The following is a 19,789-nucleotide window of genomic DNA, read 5'->3' as shown; positions in this document are numbered from 1 at the left end:
TTTGGTTGTTTGGTCTTGCTTTATGTTGTTAGAATAAGACGGAGTAAGGACCCACAGTTCAGGTTGGTCTGGAACCCTCTATGTAGCCCAGGCTGTACACTGTTTTAGTGGTGTGATTTACACAGTGCTACATACAGTAACCATACCCTCAGTTGATGCAAATTATCAAAAAATGCCATAATATAGAATTACCCAACTGTTTACATTTTGTAAACGCAGCAATACTGATAACACTATTCAGTAACTACTGACTGTGTCTTGCTGTAAGACAGCGGTATGAAATACATCCATGAGGACTTCTGTTTCTGAATTTGAGAGGACCAGACAACATGAAAATCTTTTCCCATGGTGGATCCTAAACCGCTAAACGAAGTTCACAAACAGACACTCATGAGCTGAGCCCATCTGCCGCAAATCCCCCCGGAGATTTTATATGAGGAGAAACTGGAAATCCGAGTGGACTGTAGGGGCTGACTCCTCAGCTGCCTTTAGAAATGTGGAGGTCTCCGAAAGCTGGGGACGGCCAATAGTGGCCACAGCAGAAGACATCAAATCAGTGTAATGGGGCAGATGCTGCTAGGACACATCCATGTAGGCGGAAACCTGGATGTGTCCCTTGCAGACAGTGAAGGGGTGGCCTAGGACGGATGCCTCTGTGAGCTCAGAAAGGAAGCTTAGAATTTGAGTGAAGGACAGTACCCATTCAGACAAGTGGTTCTGATATGCCATAGCTGTGAGGTCACAGAAAGCCTTAGCCAAGAGAATAAAACTGTTAATGTTCAACTGTTAGCATCCTCTTTGCTCATCTGGCAGAAGCAAATGCAGACTAAGAATCATCAGAGAATGTGCAATGATACCAGACCTTCAAGCGCTTCTGAGAGCCAAATATGATATAGACTCTAAGTCGATTTTAAATGCTTAAACTCACAAAGGTTATAAGAGAAAATGAAGTAGAAAAACCGAAGAGGTGGTGTTGATGAAGGAGTTGTCAGACTTCCAAGGGAAAAAATGTAAGCATTGAAATTTAAAAAAAAAATCAGAATTAAAACATATGTCTTGATTTATGACACAATATTGAACATAGTAACAATGGGATTAATTCTTAGCTCCACACCAAACCCTCCATTTTTAAAAGAAAATTATTTATTTATTTTTTATTACAATTTATTCACTTTGTATGCCTTCTGCAGCCCCCTCCCTTGTCTCCTCCCAGTCCCATGCACCATCCCTCTTCTCCCCCTATGCCCTTCACGTAGTCCTCTGATAGGGGAGGAACTTCTCCCCTTCTATTTGACCCTAGCCTATCAGATCTCATCAAGGCTGGCTGCATCATCTTCCTCTGTAGTCTGGCAAGGCTGCACACGCCCCTCCCCCCTCCCAGGGAGAGATGATCAAAAAGCCGGCCACAGAGTTCATGTCAGAGACAGCCCCTATACCCCTTACTGGGGAGCCCACTTGGAAACTGAGCAGCCTATGGGCTTCCTTTGAACAGGGGTCTAGGTCCTCTCCATGCATGGTCCTTGGTTAGAGTATCAGTCTCTGTAGGCCCCCATGGGCCCAGGTATTTTGGCTCTGTTGATCTCCTTGTAGAGTTCTTGTCCCCTCCAGGTCTTTATATCTCCCTCTTCTTCCCTAAGAATTCCAGCACTCTGCCCAAAGGTTGGCTATGAGTCTCAGTATCTCCTTTGATACCCTGGTGGGTAGAGTCTTTCAGAGGTCCTCTGTGGAAGGCTCCTGTCCTGTTCCTTGTCTTCTCCTACTTCTATTGTCTATACTCTTTGCCCTTCTGAATGAGGATTAAGCATCTTCCCTAGGGTCCTCCTTGTTGTTTAGCTTCTTTAGAACTATAGATTTTAGTATGTTTATCCTATATTATATGGCTAATATCTACTTATAAATGAATATATACCATGTGTCTTTCTGCTTCTGGGTTACCTCACTCAGGATGATCTTTTTTCCCCACCATTTGCCTGCAAATTTCAAGATTTCCTTGTTTTTAATTGCTGAGTAGTATTCCATTGTGTAAATATACCACAATTTCTGTATCCATTCCTCAACTGAGGGACATCTGGGCTGTTTCCAGATTCTGGATATTACAAATAAAGCTGCTAAAAACATAGTTGAACAAATGTCCTTATTGAATAGTGGGGCATCTTTTGGGTATATGCCTAGGAGTGGTATAGCTGGATCTTGAGGTAATACTATTTCTAATTTTTCTGAGAAAGCCCCAGATTGATTTCCCAAGTGGTTATACAAGGTTACATTCCCACCAGCAATGGAGGAGGGTTCCCCTTTCTCCACATCCTCTCCAGCATGCATCATCCCTTGATCTTAGCCATTCTGATAGGTGTGAGGTGAAATCTCAGGGTCCTTTGATTTGCATTTCCCAAATGACCAAAGATGCAAATCTTCCATTTTTATACTAGCTTTATTCACAATGGCTAAAACATGGATGAAAACCAGATACCCTTCAGTAAGTAAACTGATACAGTAAGTCTACTGAACCATCTAAACAATGGTGTGTCAGTCAGCACCAACAAGAAATGAGTGAGCAAGCCAGGAAAGGACCTGATAGAAACTAAAAACATACTTCAAAGTGAAAAAAGCCAGTATAAGAAACCTATATATCATGTGACTCCAACAATGTGACACTCAGAAAAAGACAAAGTAATGAAGATGATAAAAAGCAACAGTGGTTACCAGAGGCAAGGGGTAAGAGGACTAAAACTATTGTCTGCCTGATGCATTCATACCATCATACATTTTTCCCAACCCACAGACTATGCAACATCAAGAATGGACACAGTGTAAACTATGGGTTTTGAGGGTGTGATGGTTTGAGTGAGAATCTACACACAGATTCGTATATTTGAATGCTTAGTCACCAGGGAGTGGAACTCTTTGATAGGATTAGAAGGATTAAGAGGTGTGGCCTTGTTAGAGGAAATATGTCGCTGGGGGGTGGGCTCTGATGTTTCAAAAGCCCAAGCCAGGTCCAGTCTCAGATTTACTCTCCCAGTCTGTCTCTGTCTCTCTGTCTCTCTCTGCTTATGGGTCAGGATATAGGTATCAGTTACTTCTCCAGCACTATGCCTGCCTGCTTCCATGCTCTCTGCCTTGATAATGGACTAACCCTCTGAAACTTTAAGCTAGCCCCCAATTAAATGTTTTCAAGAGTTACCTTGGTCATGGTGTCACTTCACAGCAATAGAACAGTGACTAAGACAAGTGGTGATGACCTGTAGGTTCACTGTCTGTAGAAAATGTACCACTCGAGTAGGGAATGGAGATGGATACTGATGTATGGGATGGGTATAATGCACGCTCTAGGTCACAAGGCGTATGAGGAAACCCGAAGAGACTTCACTCAGCTATAAAAGCAAACTAGAAGCTGGATCCACCTACTCTGGAAGCTGAGGCAGGAGGATTGTAAGCTTGAGGTTGGCCTACACAACATAGTAAGATCTCATCTCAAAAATAAATAAAAAGATAAGTGAAGAAAGGGGGTGTAGGAAGGAGGGGAAGAAGATGAAAGAGGAGGGGAGGAAAGGGCTAGGAAGGGAGGAAACAGGAAGATGAATGGTAAGGATAAGAAAAAGGTAGGACAGTGTGGTCGGTTTAAATTGTCATCTTGACAAGACCAAGGATCAGCTGGGAAGGGAGTCTCAATGGAGGACTGTCTAGACTGGGTTGGCCTGTGGGCATGAGGGATTTTCCTAGCTGGGTTAAATGGGGTGGAAGACCCAGCCAGACTTTGGATAGCATCATTTCAAAGGCTAGGCCCTAGAACAAATAAAAATGATGGGTGATCTGAGTATGGCATGAATGAATTCTCCCTCCAGCCTCTACTGCTCTGACGTCTCTGCTGTGAAGGGCTAAGACCTGGAACTGTGAGATGAAGCAAAGCCTTTCTCCCCCTAAGTTGCTTTTGTTGGGGTATTTTTTCATAGCAACAGAAACTAAACCAAGGCAGGCAGGGAAAGGTAGAGGAGTGGAGGGGGTACACACTAGAAGCCAAACCCTCCAGGAGATTTAAATCTATCTTTAAACTACCTCAGTCCTTGACTAGAGCCGGGTGATCTGCCTCTGAGGCGACTACAGCTGAACAGAAGCTAATATCATCCAGTGTCTCTTAATAACTCATCTTTATCCTTAAGTCACTCAAAACTAGCAAGAATACCAGATGACAAGACCAACTGGCCAAAAAGAAGACAAACGAGCAGCAACAACAAAAAGCTCCAAAGAGAATCAATAAATGACTAACCTATTGAAATTATTGGATTATTGTACAATAAGTGAAACATTGGAAAGTTCGGCACTGCGCTGAAAGATGATCTGGTGATTTTTTTCCCCCTTTGAAACATTTTGTGACACCACTGAAAACAGAAGGGGCTGCTTGAAGCTGCTTTATAGCTCTTTCCTCCAAACTTAAACATTCCTTGCTGAAGGGAGGAAGGAGGCCACAGGACTCAGGAAGCCAGACTACTGGTGCAGAAAGAACTTGAACCCTGGAGGACATTGCTGAGTCACCTCAGTTAATCAAATCCTGAACTGTCTTCCTGGAAAGCAAAATAATCGGATCCTTTCTATTGATTGAGATACTTCTGTTACTTGTAATTAAAGAAATCTTCAGCTGAGTCTCTTCATGCTGGACCTATTGATTCTAGATCCAAGCAAATGGAGTCAGATTTCTTAGAGCTGTGAGCATTCAAGAAGCCAGAGAATCTAAGGGTTTGGCTTTGTGTTAAAAAGCTAGAGAGCGTGCCAGAGGACTGGCTGCGTGACATTAAGATAAGTAAAGCATCCACAAGAAAGTTATCTGCTGACAACTGGACAGGTAGAAGATGAGTTACAAATAGTAATACAACAGTATCCCTCACATAAAGACATGAAAACATGTAAATTAGCACTATGTGTGTATTTCAAGACCAAGACACAGTATATGCTGAAACACAGATTCCAACATACAATGGGCTGTCTCTGTGGTGATGGAGCAAGAAGTTTTACGTAACAGGCCAGCTGTCAGGCTACTAGGGAAACTGTAAAATTGTGACTATCTGACTTCGTAGTTACACTAAACAAAATGGATCCTGCAATAAAGTCTTATGTTGGGCTAACAGTAATCCCTTTAAAATATAGTTTAAAAATCCAGGAAATAACAAAGTAACAAATAGTTCAGTCTCTTCAAATTTTTCTCTGAAAATCCCAAAGTATCTCCAGCAGTTCTCCATCCACTAACCACCATACATTATCGGCAGAAGGGAGCACCCCTCTCGAGCTTTCTGGTCCATGGCACCCAAGTGCTGTGCAAAGATTCAGCAGTTGCTTGTCTGTGGAAAAATTTGTGTTAGGTTTCATCTCCATCTCCCCATGAGGCTATTCTCCACAGCCTCCACATCTTTTCCTGGGGTAAAGAGCAGACGATGGAGGCAGAGTGCCAGCATCAGGCAGGATTGCGGAGCAGGGACAGACAACTTAGCCTTCACCCCCCTTAAGCCCTAGGTAAACAGTCTGACATCTCAGCTCCCTCCCTGCAGCTCCATCTTTCACCTGGCAGGGTCTCACTGTGGAGTTCAAATGCTTGTTCCCAGAGGCCCCACCCACCCAAAGACTCCTTGATGATGCTCAGCTTGGGAAGCTTGTTCTTTGTTCTTTCCTCTGTCATGTGACCCCATCCTGAACTCCAAGGCCCCTGTTTGACTCACCTCAGCTATGACTTGATGATGAGCCTCCGTGGAGTCAGGAGGTAGAGGTTCGGTCCCTTCTAGAACTACCTGGCTATGGCCAGCACATCAGAAGTCTATCTAGACTTGGTGTGAAAACAGGCGCTGACCACAGGACATCCTCAAGAAGGAGTACATTGGGGGAAAGTAAGGGCTCAAGAGATACGAGACACCACAGCAGCTCAGCACTTTTGTCTCCCAAAGTTGAGTAGGGCCCCGCCTTCCTCTGCCAAATAAATACACTACCTGGATTCCCAAGCAGGTGCTTTCCCAGGAAATGAGTTCTCCGTGCCACTTTTCAGGGACTCATTTAGATACCGTACCCTAACCTTTCTGCAGGCTGGCTGAGAAAGGTAGCTAGGTGGTGACAAAGCCACCTTAGGAAATGTGTGGGTAGCTGGGTGATGACGAAGCCACCATAAGGAAAGTGCACCAGCCTGTCTCTCCCACCCTGCGGCATCACTAATTTCGGCAGCACCTCAGGACCACCAAGGCTGAACGCACTGGAAGGGGCTGCTCCACTCTGCCTCAAGAAACGGGGGCTAATCAGCTTGACACCCCAACAGGAAGAAGTTTTGTGTAGCCTTCCTGCAGGCAGCTGAGGGAGCTGTGAATAGTCTCGGGCTCTAACAGCCTCATTTATGTACCTGCCATATGCTGCTGACTCCAAGTATTCCAAATTGAAAAAACAAACTAAATTAAAACACAGTGCAGAAACTTTCCAAAGCAGGGAGCCAATTTTTCCTTTCTTCTGTCCTCTCCCCGCCTCCCCCTTAGTTTCTCTACCACTGTCTATCCTCTCTAGAATACTGTATTCGTCAAGGTTCTCCACAGAAACGGGGCTGACGGAGAAGTCCCATCCCCAGCATCGGCAGGCTAGAGGCTCAGGAAAGCCAGGTGTGCGGGTCTGTCTCTGAAGGCCTGAGCCCCAGGGAAGCCAGCATGGAAAAAATCCGTGTCCTAGGTCAGAAGCAGAAGAGGCTCAGGAAAGCCAGGCGTGCAGGTCTGTCTCTGAAGGCCTGAGCCCCAGGGAAGCCAGCAGGGAAAAAATCCGTGTCCTAGGTCCTTCCTTCAGTGGGTGACACAATGCCCACTCACAATGGGGAAGGGAACTTACGTTACTACTCCAAGGGCCAATCTTACCTACAGAGATTCTCATAGACTCCTCCCAGAAGCAGCATTTTCAACTGGGCATCCCAGGGCTCACTGCACTGGTCATAAAATTAACTAACATTTGCACTGAGGCTACAGAGGAATGGAGCCTAACCTCTCACATGCATGTACTATTGCCAGTGTCATCCAGATTAACATGTAAGCAATCTACGTGCTCACATAGTGGAGACAGTGATCACGAAGGGCCACCTGTCTTACAGCTATGACACAAAGATTTTTTTTTTTTACCACTCACAGTTAACAAACAGCTCTCTAAGCTTACGACTTATTTTTAGTTTATTGCTATTTCATGAGTAAAATGTATCAAACCATAAAATTGGCATTTCTCTATACTTCAGAAGCTGATAATTATTGGTTACAATATAATGATTAAGAGACATCATCATTTTTCATCTGAATAACAAAGAATAGATTTTATATTCACTCATTCAACAGCACCCACCTGTGTGGCCCTGTTGAATGGCTCTTTATAAATTCTGACAGACTGGAAATGGCACTCTTCCCTTTGGAGGTTGTTTTTAAACTCATTTATTTTTAACTATCACTAAGTAATCTTAAGCACATCACAATATTGAGGGAATGTGCTCAGAATATGTTTTATGCTTGGCATGGGAATAGCATTATGTAATCCTGTAAAATACAAGCTAAAATAACAAAATTGAAAAACAAAAAAATTAAATCAAATTTGGGATCTTAAGTCAACCAGACTTCAACTGTATATTTTGCACACAGAACACCCACCATAGTGGGCATCTCTGTGGGTGTTGTTTTATAATTATATCTTTTATGCAATAAGCCAACAATATGCTAAGAAGCAATGGGAAAGGAAAGACGGGAGGGAGGGGAGAGGAAGGGAGAAAAAAAGATAATAGCGGTGTGAGTGAGTGTGCATGCACACGAGTCGATGGTCAGCAGCTTCGGGATGTTTATTAAAGATGATGTGATATTTTGTCATCTAGGGACATGATTACAGAGACTCTGGGAGCCACACTGCATTAGCCCCTATCTGTGTCATCGAGCATGTGTTTCAGAGATACATGGCCAATTGCAAGGGAATCTGATTACTTTTTATGCTATCAGAAACCACAGATGACGCACTTAAGTAACAACATCCTCAGAGCACCAGGCCTTGGTGTGCCCTAGGAATACCACTTCCACTCAAGACAGCTTTCCCAGGTGTTCTGCTTCCTCCTGCAGTGAGAGTGCCAGGACCACACACTTTGAGAGTCTATTGTTTCAAAGTGCGTTTGTGTCATTTTATGGGCCTAAAAGTATCTAACACCTTACCATCTGAGAAGATGTTTTAAATGTATTGTTAAAACATTTACAATGTTTCAAAATGTACTGTTGAGGCAAATTCCATAAGCAAGCCTGATAGATAAATGAAACTCAGGGGATACATTTTGACCACTATCTAATATTTATATTAAAACTGACTTTTGGTTTGAATATTTATCTGTCATGACCTGCTAAGGATGTCTAAGTATCCGCTTTAATTACAGGAGATGGTTAGAGAAGTCACCATGTTCAATACAGTTTCTGCTACATTGCAGATCAAGTTGTTTTAGAAAGAACTACCAAAAACCAAGGAGAGAGAGAGAGAGAGAGAGAGAGAAAGAGAGAGAGAGAGAAAGGAAAAAAGGAAGGAAGGAAGGAAAGATAGAGAAAGAAAAAGGGGGAACTGTAGATATGGTTCAGAGGGTAGAGTGCTGACTGTGCAAACATGAGGCCTGCATTCAAATCCCAAGGACCCACAGAAAAGCTGAATCTGGAAACTCCTGTCTGTAACCGAGCCCTCGATGTCAGGATGCGAGGGAAGACAGGGGGGTCCTCAGGGGGCCAGCTGGCCTGGCATGTTCAGCAGAGGACAGTGAGATACCTAAAGTCAGGCAAGGTAAAAGGCAAGGACCGACACCAATGCTGTCCTCCACAGCCAGGCACATGCCTGCACTCACTCACACACGACTGATATAAATAAATACTATCAGTAAGTATTATTCAACAGTTTCCTCAAGAAAAAAAATCACATTGTAAAGTATTACAGATGTTTCACTGTGGCTATTCATCTTCTGAACCTGTTTGCTTTCAAGTTCAGACATGACTATACCCCATCCCCAGAATCAACATACCTCTCGTGCATGTAATCAACTCCAAGCAACAACTGGATAAACCATTCTACTATCTGACTTTCAGGAAAGATTTTCCCAGCTTCTTTATATTCGTGAATTTTATAGTCCAGGTCTCGGCCCTGAAACAAAATAACACAATCTTTCGTAACTTTTACAAGTAAAAACTTAATACCAAGTTCTCTCAACAATGTAAGGGTGACCCAAGATGGAGTCACCTAAGCAGACACCAAGATGGATGAGCCAGGTCGGCCTCAACTTCTTTGGGGAAATGGAAACGGTATGTTCTGCACACTTCAGAAGTCATCTGAGCCTTCCTGTTTTCCTACTGACCAAAAGCCCCTCATACTCCTAAGCAGACACCCCCCACACCAATCTGAACAGGACTCTTTTAATTAATTAATTACTTTTTATTAATTGCAGTTTATTCACTTTGTATCCCAACTGTAACCCCCTCTCTCATCCCCTCCCAAACCCACCTTCACTCCCTCTTTTCCACACATGCCATGCCCCTGAGCCAGTCCACTGATAGGGGCGGTCCTCCTCTCCTTCCCTCTGACCCTAGCCTGTCAGGTCTCATATCTACAGTCTCCCTCTGTGGCCTGATTAGGCTTCCCAGCAGGGTATCAAAGCTGAGGCTGAGACTCATAGCCAAACTTTGGGCAGAGTTCAGGGAATCTTATGAAAGAAGGGGGAGACAGAAAGACCTGGAGGGGACAGGAGCTCCACAAGGAGAGGAAAAAAAAATCTGGACACAGGGATCTTTTCTGAGGCTGATACTCCAACCAAGGACCAATCGTGGAGATAACCTAGAACCACTGCACAGATGTAGCCCAAGGCAGCTCTGTGTCCTAGTGGGTTCCCTAGTAAGGGGAACAGGAACTGTCTGTGACATGAACTCGGTGGCGAACAGGACTCTTAGCAGTTAAATTCTGCCATTGCTCCTCTAGTTCAGGTCCACCCAACTGGATTTCAACTTTGCCATCAAGCAAGAACAAAATAAATAAACAGAGGAGGGTTATCTAGTTCAACATACATATTTGAATGGCATCCTCTGAATATGTATTCATATAAAACTAGGAATAACTTTTCCAATACCTTGACTTTGTGTATAGAACCCTAACGTGTGAAAGTTAAAAATGGAAGACAGTGAAATTCAAATCAGAGACATTAATTTAATGGTTGCATGAAATGAAACCATTAAATTGACGTGGTGCGCCAGTGCTGGTTGTCATGGGGGATTCTGCTGAATTTTAACTTAAATTTGTTTTCTTACGAATGTGTGTATGAGTGTGGGGGGGGGTGGCATATGTGGAGGTCAGAGGACAATTTCAGGAGTAGGTTCTCTCCTCTCACTGTGGGTTTTTTGGACAGAACTCAAGTCATCAGACTTGTGGGATGAGAGCTTTGACTCACTGAGCCATCCTGCCATCCCAGATTGCTTTGACTCTGGCATGTAGAGACTGCGAGGGTCTTGGAATGACTGAGTTTCCCCTTCTCTACCAACTCCAGCAAACCGCTCAGGCACTCAGTGGCTACTGGTATGTGTTTGTTTCTGAACACAACAGTGAAACATTTAGTCACTCACATATGGTGAAATGTAAAATATCAGTAATGAAAATTAAGGCCAGAAGCTGACAATCACGAATGTCGTGATTTGCCTGGCACTGTCTGATGTGACTCTGATGACGATATGTCTTAATATATTTTAATTCCCATAGAAAACAAAACTCTAAGTATTAAATTCTCTTAGAGAACCTTACCCCTCACCTTTTTACATTAAAACACAGAAATATTAGAGATTGATTGATACTTGTTCTGAGAAGAAACAGGCCAAGAAAAATGTCTTTTGTGGAACACGAAGCTCAGGTCCCATGGAGAACAGGGAAAGAGTTGCCTGCTGTGTCCATGGGAACACAAGATGAAAATGAAGCCATACAGAGACTATGGCAGGGTCCTGCTTAGATACAGAGCAAAGTTATTTCCAGGCGACGAGGCAAAGGGGAGAGATCATTTGTAATCAAAGCAACATGTGGTCGACGGACTAACTTCTCATAGTTCAGTTCTTAACTTTCTTTCAGTGCAATGTGCAAACACTGTCTTCGCATTAAGAAATAAGAAGTCAAAGGCAGGACCTGGGGCATCAACCCGCAGGCAATCAGACATGCTCTTCTCTGGGTCCAAAGCGGCTGACCCTGAGTGCAGTGCTTAGCCTCGCATCCTGAGCATATCATTTTAGCTTTTTATGGTATCCAACTTGCTTGGGGAGAATGTCCTGCTTCAATGGCTGTAAAGGCCTGAATGATCATGGCTGCATCACACTGTTGTGAGACTCTAATCTTGCATATATACCACAGGCAAACCAAGGAGACCAACACCAGAAGGCCTGCTAACACTCCCATGCCCGCCCATTCCTTCAGATGATTCATGGCTGCAGCAATCCATGTTGATAATCCTGTGGCTAGTCCTGCGTCCACTCCGGTAGAATTTACTGTGACAATGGCCACGGGTCTGATGCTCTTTGGGTAGATGACACCTAAATGAACATCTGTACAAAGTCCCAATTTATTTCTAATATCAGAGATCAGACCTCTACTCTTGCCTGATGCGTCTAAAACAAAAAGGGGGAACTGTAGAGAGCTGTGGAATGCTATGCCTTAAAGATGGAGCTGGTTTCCGCCTTCCACCTTCCCGATGGTGAGTGCTCTCTGTCACGAACAACTCCACATTTGGCTAAGGCCGAGGATCTGGCTTGCTTCCATGTATGTGGACCTATCTGCATTGCCCCCGTGGCACGCCTGGGTTGGCTACCCAGAGGCTATTTAAGCTGTGGGCTGGCTTTCCCCGGGGTCCGAGGATTGTTCAATGTTCCTGAATAAACTGCATTGAAAAAAAAAAAAAAAAGCATGACTGTCAACCAAAGGAAGTGCATTTTTGTTAGAATGAAGCTGCTTGAGATGTCTTTTCATGTGATCTCACAAGCTTAGAATGAATTTTGAGTTTTTCTATTTCAAAATTATATAAATAAATAATTATATATAGTGAAAAAAAAAAGAAATAAGAAGTCAAAAGCACATCAGACATTCACAGACAGGCTTGATAAAACTTCCTTCCTTGTTGGATTTTCTAGGCCAACGAGATCAAAGCTTCTTGGAATTAAAAAATACAGCGAATTAATATTTAACTCTTGGCAAGAAAAAGAGAGAGCAGGTCCCCTGTCCTTCTCCAGATGTGCCTGTCCAGTACTCATCTCTAACCATGGCCTGTCCTGGGGCTCTTCCACAGACGGAAAACTGTGCTGTAATAGTACTTCCGCAAGTTGCACAAAATAATATTTGGCAATTGATCATTGTGACATCTTAAGGCATAGATGAGAAAGACCTTCAGACAAAATTTAACCCATATCTACTATACTGTTTCCATTATCAATTTTATATTCCCCGCCAAGAACACTAAGTCCCCCTCCCGATACACACACACACACACACACACATACACATGCAAGCACACACATTTAAAAAAAATTTTTTTCGAAGACCATTTGAATATTCTGTGGCAATGGTTTCTAATGTCAGAAACATTTTGCTTCACCTCCTGGAATGAGAGAGAGAAGGAGGGAGGATGGACGGAGGGAGAGAGGAATGAAAAAAAACACTAAAGAGATAGGAGAGGGAAGAGTGAGAGTTTAGTTAGTAAATTCTTTGCTGTGCAATCCTGAGGCCAAGAGTTTGATCCCCAAAACGCACATGAAAAAAGCAGGGAATGGTGGTAGGCATTTGTAATCCCAGTGCTGGGGAGGCAGGGACAGGCAGGGCCCTGGGGCTTGATGACCAACCACCCCAGGCTGACTGGTCAATAGGAGCGCCTGAAAATAACAACATAAAGGCTCCTAAAGAATAGGAGGTCACCCTCTAGCACATATGCACACATGCGCAGGCAGGCATGCACACTGCACACACACGGGCATGCACAGAGCACACATATGCAAGAAATTTCAATGAAACTTCCTTCCAACTTGTCATATCATGTCAATATTTATTACCTTGGGGGGGACAATACACGAGCATAGCCGTCTTCATAAATGTGCCTTTCAAATACACAATTGCCTGCCTAATTTATAATAATACTGAAATTTCAAGAAATGTATTCTGTGAATTAAAACAGGATTTCTTTCAGGAATTTATTGACAACTACAAGTTTCTATTGTCATCATAAAGCTGTGTCATTTGAAAATGAGGCTCTATACACTCATGGTGCCTGCACTTTTTGAGAGTGAGCAGAATTATGTTTGCTGTGTGACTACACAATATAGATTTATGCTATTGAGGAACAAACTGGAAAAACAAACCCTGAAATAGTAGGCCTGAAACTGAAATACTAAGAGAAGCTATTCAAACCTCCCTTTGTTCTTTGGGTAGGATCATAAGAAACACTGTCAGTTCTTACTACAGAATTAAACAAGAGACTGTTCAATCAGCATGAAGATAAGACATCAAAAATTAAACCCACGCTCACGGTCTTTCGTCACCTTCCCTATCCTTTGTTTTTTCTTTTTCAGATTTCTCTGCTGTTTTGCATTCCCCGTGTATTTAGCACTTTCTTTAATAAGCACTCTGTGGATTATCTCCTGAGGGTGTGGCTGAGGTAGACAAGTCCTTTGCAGATGGTGACAACGCAGTGTGTGTTTAGTGTCGTAAAGAAAGAAACTTGTATGATGTGGTCTGACTTTAACTTAGCAGTGTGGGAGCATTTCTTTCTTTCTCTAAACTTATCATCTAAGCAAAAACCAGCTCATTCCATAAAATGCCATGAGTTCTTATTACATGCGCTAAGTTTTAATGACTTTTCTCATTAAAACAAATAAAAGAATAGGCTCGAACTTGAGCCAATATTAATGTTGCCCTTCCTTGACACTTTCCTTCGCTAATGTCACCTCACAAAAGCTACACAGAAAGCCTTGATGGGAGCTTCTAAGGTTTGGGAAATCTATAGCCCATACTATCACTTGGCAGATTAATGGTGACCCTTCACGCCTCATCCCAATTACTCAACATCAGATGGACTAAGAAACACCAAGGCCTTGAAGAACTGAAAAAAACCTCATCTACAGTGTTCTAAACACCATCTTTGATCGCCAGGGACAAGTTTAATTCCCCAAAGGATTCGATTTTTTAAAAATTAATCCACTTTCAAGGCTGTCAACTAAAGCACTTACAAGTACTTTGAAAGACCAAAGAGAAACGTTCTCAGAAGTGTACACACAGTAAAGTGGAAGTGCTCGAAGAAAGGATGGACAAAAGGACCTTTTCAAGGCCAGAAGGAGCAGGGAGCATCCTTCTGACCCACTTCTCCACTTTAAAATGAAAAGGCTGCCTCGTATTAATTCATTGAGTTGCTATCTCATAATACCACATCTTTAACAAACAAACATGTGTCCTTGCCCTTTATAGCCATCTCATAATACCACATCTTTAATAAACAAACATTTGTCCTTGCCCTTTATAGCCAGCGGTAGCTCGGATGGGAAAGGATTCGGCTTTCTTTAAGAAGCTGGCCATGGGGAGTTTGACCATGCTCCAGGGAGTATACAGGCAACACAAATTGGAATTTTTCTTCTTCATTTGGGGGGTGCAAACAGTGAGGGGGGTTGTCTTGGGAGGACTGGAAAATGAGGGTGCTCAGGGTTCAGAATGTGAAATTGTCAAATAATCAATAAAACTTAAAAATTAATGAAATTTAAAAAAAGATTATCCAATACACTTCCAAGTTTAGCATGTAACAAAACCACTCAATTGGCTTAATATGCATAGTCGGATTCTGTATGCCAGGATAAGACCAGAGAATGTGTGTTTTATTTTTGTGCATGTGTATCTGTATCATATGTAAATAAACACACATTGGGGTTATGCGCACACAGATGTGTGTGGCCATGTGGAGTTGTAAGTCTGACATCAGGAGCCTTCCTTTACTGCTTGCCACTTTGCTCACTGAGGGCAACTCAACCCAAAGCTCACAACTAGTCTGACTACAAACTTGCTCCAGGGATCTGAGTTCCGAGCCCTGGAATTACAGGCAGGCTCAGCAGCCACATGCCATTCATGTGGGTGCTGGGGATGCAAACGTAAGTCCTCACATTGCCATGGCTAGTGTTTTACCCATCGATTCCTCACCCCAATCTAAGAATGTGTTTTTAACATGCATCTTAGGTGCCTCTGGAGCACAGTTTGAGCACATGACAACAGTATGAGAAACAGGAAAAGGTGTCTTTGGGAAAAGCAGGGTTGACTAGGAATTATTTAATAATGATACATTTTTTAAAGCCCATGATGGATGCAGGGAGCAAGGAACGCGATCACCTGTCATTGCACTGTAGCACTCTGAAAGTTCACTGTAATAGAGTGCATTAAACATGGGGAAACCGCAAGCCACATTGTGATCTTTAAAGCAAAATGAGACAATCTAATTTTTAAATAGCTACTGAAATATAGCCTCCATTCTTATGACATGTTATGATTGATAATACAAATGACAGTCCTGGGGCTTAACCGGGAATTCTTTTGTCTATAGCATCTGGTAAAGTTACTGGGTTCTTCCTACTGAGAAAATAAAGTAGCAGAACTTGGGTTGGTTTTGTTTTGTTTTGTTTTGTTTTGTTTAATCTCAATAGGAAATAAGGCTCACAATCTATAAAACATTGGGTTGTTGTTTTAAATAAGCTATCTGAGAAAATGTTGACTATTCAGATATTTTAGCTTGTATATTTATATAAAGTCATAAACCAACTAAAGCCATGCCTCAAATGTTATGTTTTGCTACATTTATGAATTTGCATATGAATTAATTTCTTTTAACTAAAATTCGTTTCAATTTTCAAGCATTACATTACAGTTTTAAATGAAAACTGGTAGTCATACTTCATTTCTGAGACAGAATCTTCATTCCTTTTTTCTTGTGTATAGATTTCTCAAAGGAAAGCTGGTCACATTTTATGGCTAACAAACACTTCAAATCTACTAGCAGAGGTACTTTAAGGAGTAAAGTATCATACTTTAAACAAGTATCATACTTTAAACAAGGTAAAGGAGAGGAAAAGCGAATGATTTCCATGGACTGTGTAGGAACAATGTCTCATCCTGTAGCTCAGGCTGACTTCAAACTTGAGATCCCCCTGCCTCAGCATCCCAAGGGATGGGATTACAAATCCGCATCACCATGTCTGATAATATTTTAATTCTGATACTATACAAACCATGAATGGATTGGTCAGATGTATAAAAATATGACATATGTTATTTATTATCTTCTCAAACTGAATAAACCAGACTCTAGACTCATATAAAAGGCACATGGACGGTGTAGAGAGGACCATTTATTTGTGAATAGAGAGGTCCAGGCATGTACCGTCTGGATGAGACCAAGCTCTCTGAAGACAGCCGCCTCAATCAGAGGTGCATTAAGCAATATAGTCCAATGAGTGGATGTCTGCTGTGAGCCCACACCATGAAGAATCACTACCAATCCAACAGAAAGCAAAATGATAACTATCTAGGGATGTTCTCCTATACACTGCAGATTGTGGAAAGTGATGGTACCTAAAGAAACACCAGAACTATGAGCTTTTGGTCTAGTCTTCTGTTGAGGGGAAATAATGAATAATCATTACATTAAAATATGTATTTGTGTACAAATTGAGATGTGTGTTTCCATGTGTATGTAATATACATACAGAATATTTAAAGATATGGGTTGTAACTAAGTGTAAGCTGGGAAAATGAGAAATCTCCCAAATGCTCCAGTCCTGGTCCTCCAAAATTCAATAATACCCAGAAAAATCAATTTCAGAAAAACTGATTTCAGAAAAATCACTTCACCCTGGGTTCTGTTTCTATTGTGAAATAGAATTAATGAAAACTTCTGGCTGAAAAAAGTGGCTCTGTGGTTAAAGGTGCTTGCTGTACAATCACAAGGGGCTGGAGTTTGCCTAGGACACATGACAAGCTGAGTGTCCCATTCATGCCCGTAACCCCACACCCAAGCAGCAGAGTCAGGAGGGCTGGCTTCCCATGTTTGCTAGTTTCTAAGCTAACCAAGAAAATGCTAGCTCCAGGTATGGAAACAGACCCTGCCTCGAAGTAATAGGTACAGAATGATAGACAAGAATCCCCAAACTTTCTTCTGACCTGGGCATGTGCACACTCATGCGCACACACAAATATGTGTATATAAACACACAGATAAATAGACACATAAGTAAACCTTTTAAAAATTAGATTTTAAATACTTCCAGTGAACAGAAATCACAAAAATATGATGTGTGTGGCGGGGGGAGTATTAGAAATAGGACACCCATGACAGAAAGTGCAAAGGAAGCTATGAAGAGATATGGGTGGAAGGGCACAAAAGGGGCTCAGAGGGTTGGGGAGAAGTATGAGGGAAGAGAATCAATAAAAATAAATTCTCTCTGAACACACCAAAATCAATCCTAATATTGTATATGCTAAGTTAAATTTTTTTTTATTTAAAAAGAAAAAAAAGAAGGGTTGGAGAGATGGCTCAGAGCTTAAGAGCACTGGCTGTTCTTCCAAAGGTCCTGAGTTCAATTCCCAGCAACCACATGATGGCTCATAACCATCTGTACTGAGATCTGGTGCCCTCTTCTGGTGCACAGGCACACATGCAGTCAAAATGATGTATTAATTGCTTAATTAATTAATTAATTAAAAACAGAAAAGACAAAAAGAGTTCACTTCTAGGCCAGGCATGGTGGTACAAGGCTGTACCAGGACTGTAATCCCAGAACCTGGGAGCTGAGGCAGGAGGACTGCGAGTTCTAGACAAGCCTGGACTACAAAATGAGACCCTATCTCAAAAGGAATTTCACTCCCTCTCATAGAAGAAAGGAGAAATGTTTAAAATGTACAGAAGCGTCCAATAGCCAAAGTCAGAACAGTCTGAACCACAGAACTGATGGCGCTAGCACTGAGCTGCAACTCCTAGAATGTAATGTATCTATGAGTCCATGCTGACTGAAAGAAATAACTGAAGAAACACCTGAGTAGTGAGAGGGAATATGTCTTCCTTACAGAAGAATCCTGGCTAAACGAGTGAAGGGTGTCGCTGCAACCCTGCAACAGCAAATGAAAGCTGCTGGATGACTTCCCCTGAAAGAGGCACAGAGCGTGGCGTGATCCAATGTAGCTTCCCCAGGATGCTCCCCAGTTAGGAAGGGTAAACGGTAACTTTACAACAGAGAAACCCTGATGCCAGAATCTCAGCTAAGTAATCCAAATTAGTGCTACCGGAGCGAGAGAGGCCAGCATCCTGCAGCCCCTGGTGCCTTGCACCAGTGACACACCTCTTCTGTGGTGAGATGTTAAGATAGGGAACCTTAGCCAGCTCACAAGGAAACACAAGACTAGAACATTCTGAGGCTTCTCGATCGCCAGAAAAGACTTTGTTAGCACTCATCAAAAGCGTTATGAAGAAAAAAAGAAGTGTGGTGTGTGTGTGTGTGTGTGTGTGTGTGTGTGTGTGGTGTGGGGTGTGTGTGTGTGTGTGTGGTGTGTGTGTGCTGGCACACAACAAAGGGACACTGTCAGAGATCTAGATGCCAAGGAGATACAGTTCAATCATAACAATGGCCAGGTTTCCACCACTATATTGCAACATTTTAGTGATTAGCGCTTGGGGATACATTCAGCTGAAACACACTGCAATCAAAGGCGAAGTATTTGGTTCCTAAATCACACCCCCCACTTCTCTACCTCCATGCTGTTTCCTTGAACTTCAGTGTCCCAACTCTACTTGACAGACAGAATCATCCCTACACTTCAAGTATAATAAGCCAGCTCAGGCAAGGTTCCCAAAGTCCTGAGCTACTCGTGACCATCCTTCTTGTGACAGCATCTATTTTAGCCGTGGATAGAAATGTCTCATTTTATGATAGTCAGATTCATTAAAGAATGTTGCCGAGGACCGGGGATTTGGCTCAGGAGTAGAGGGCTTCCCTGTGTGTGCCAGGCCTTGGGCTCAGTCCCCAACACTCATGTGGGTTAGGGACCATATTTTTCTTTCCACAGAGGCGTATGTGGAGAACGGACTGAAGCAGCTGTGCGGGGAACAAGGCGAAGCCAGGTAGGTTCTTTAGGACACGTGAGGACTGGTCATCACCTACCCCACAGGCCAGACTCCGCTGCTCTCAGGTCTGGGCGTCACCCGGGCTCACTAGTCCTTAAACACTGATCGTTTTCCTTTATTATTTATTCTTACACTAACCATTCTTCTTTTCCCCCAGTTTTAACCCTGACTGCCCATTTAAAACACCCAGAGGACTTTCAAAATCATGTTGCTGTAATACCCTGGCCAAATAAGTGAGAGTTTTTCAGAGGTGAGCCTCAGGCCCAAGCAGTTTTGAAAGTTCTCAGCCCAGGGGGTCCTGCAGAGACTGATGCACCAACAGAGGGCTATGCATGGAGAGGACCTAGACCCCTTGCTCAGATGTAGCCAATTGGCAGCTCAGTCTCCATGTGGGTTCCCGAGCAAGGGGAGCAGGGGCTGCCTCTGTCATGAACTCAGTTGCCTGCTCTTTGATCACTTGCCCCTGGTACCTTACCAGGCCACAGAGGAAGAGGATCCAGGCAGTCCTGATGAGACTTGATGAGTTATGTACAGATGGCAGAGGAGTAGAACTCCCCCTTTCAGTGAACTAGGAGAAGGGGATGGAGGGGAGAGAGAGACGGGGTAGGACTGGGAGGAGTTGGGGAAGGG

The 19,789-nt window shown here is 43.0% G+C and overlaps 1 protein-coding gene across 2 annotated transcripts in view; it reads right to left on the bottom strand.

Moving 5' to 3' along the window:
- Positions 1 to 19,789, bottom strand: part of Nek11 (NIMA related kinase 11) — a 221,161-nt gene that overhangs the window by 155,640 nt on the left and 45,732 nt on the right. For both annotated transcript variants that reach the window (XM_060385387.1, XM_060385386.1), the window contains exon 4: positions 9,026 to 9,144. In XM_060385387.1, the coding sequence (XP_060241370.1) occupies positions 9,026 to 9,144 (119 nt within the window). The remainder of the gene's footprint in view (positions 1 to 9,025; positions 9,145 to 19,789) is intronic.

This window comes from Meriones unguiculatus, chromosome 6 (genome assembly GCF_030254825.1).
Source record: "Meriones unguiculatus strain TT.TT164.6M chromosome 6, Bangor_MerUng_6.1, whole genome shotgun sequence".
In the NCBI taxonomy this organism is placed as follows: Eukaryota; Metazoa; Chordata; class Mammalia; order Rodentia; family Muridae; genus Meriones; species Meriones unguiculatus.
Note: the sequence above shows the minus strand (reverse complement) of the source record. Positions and strands in the feature narration are given on the sequence as shown.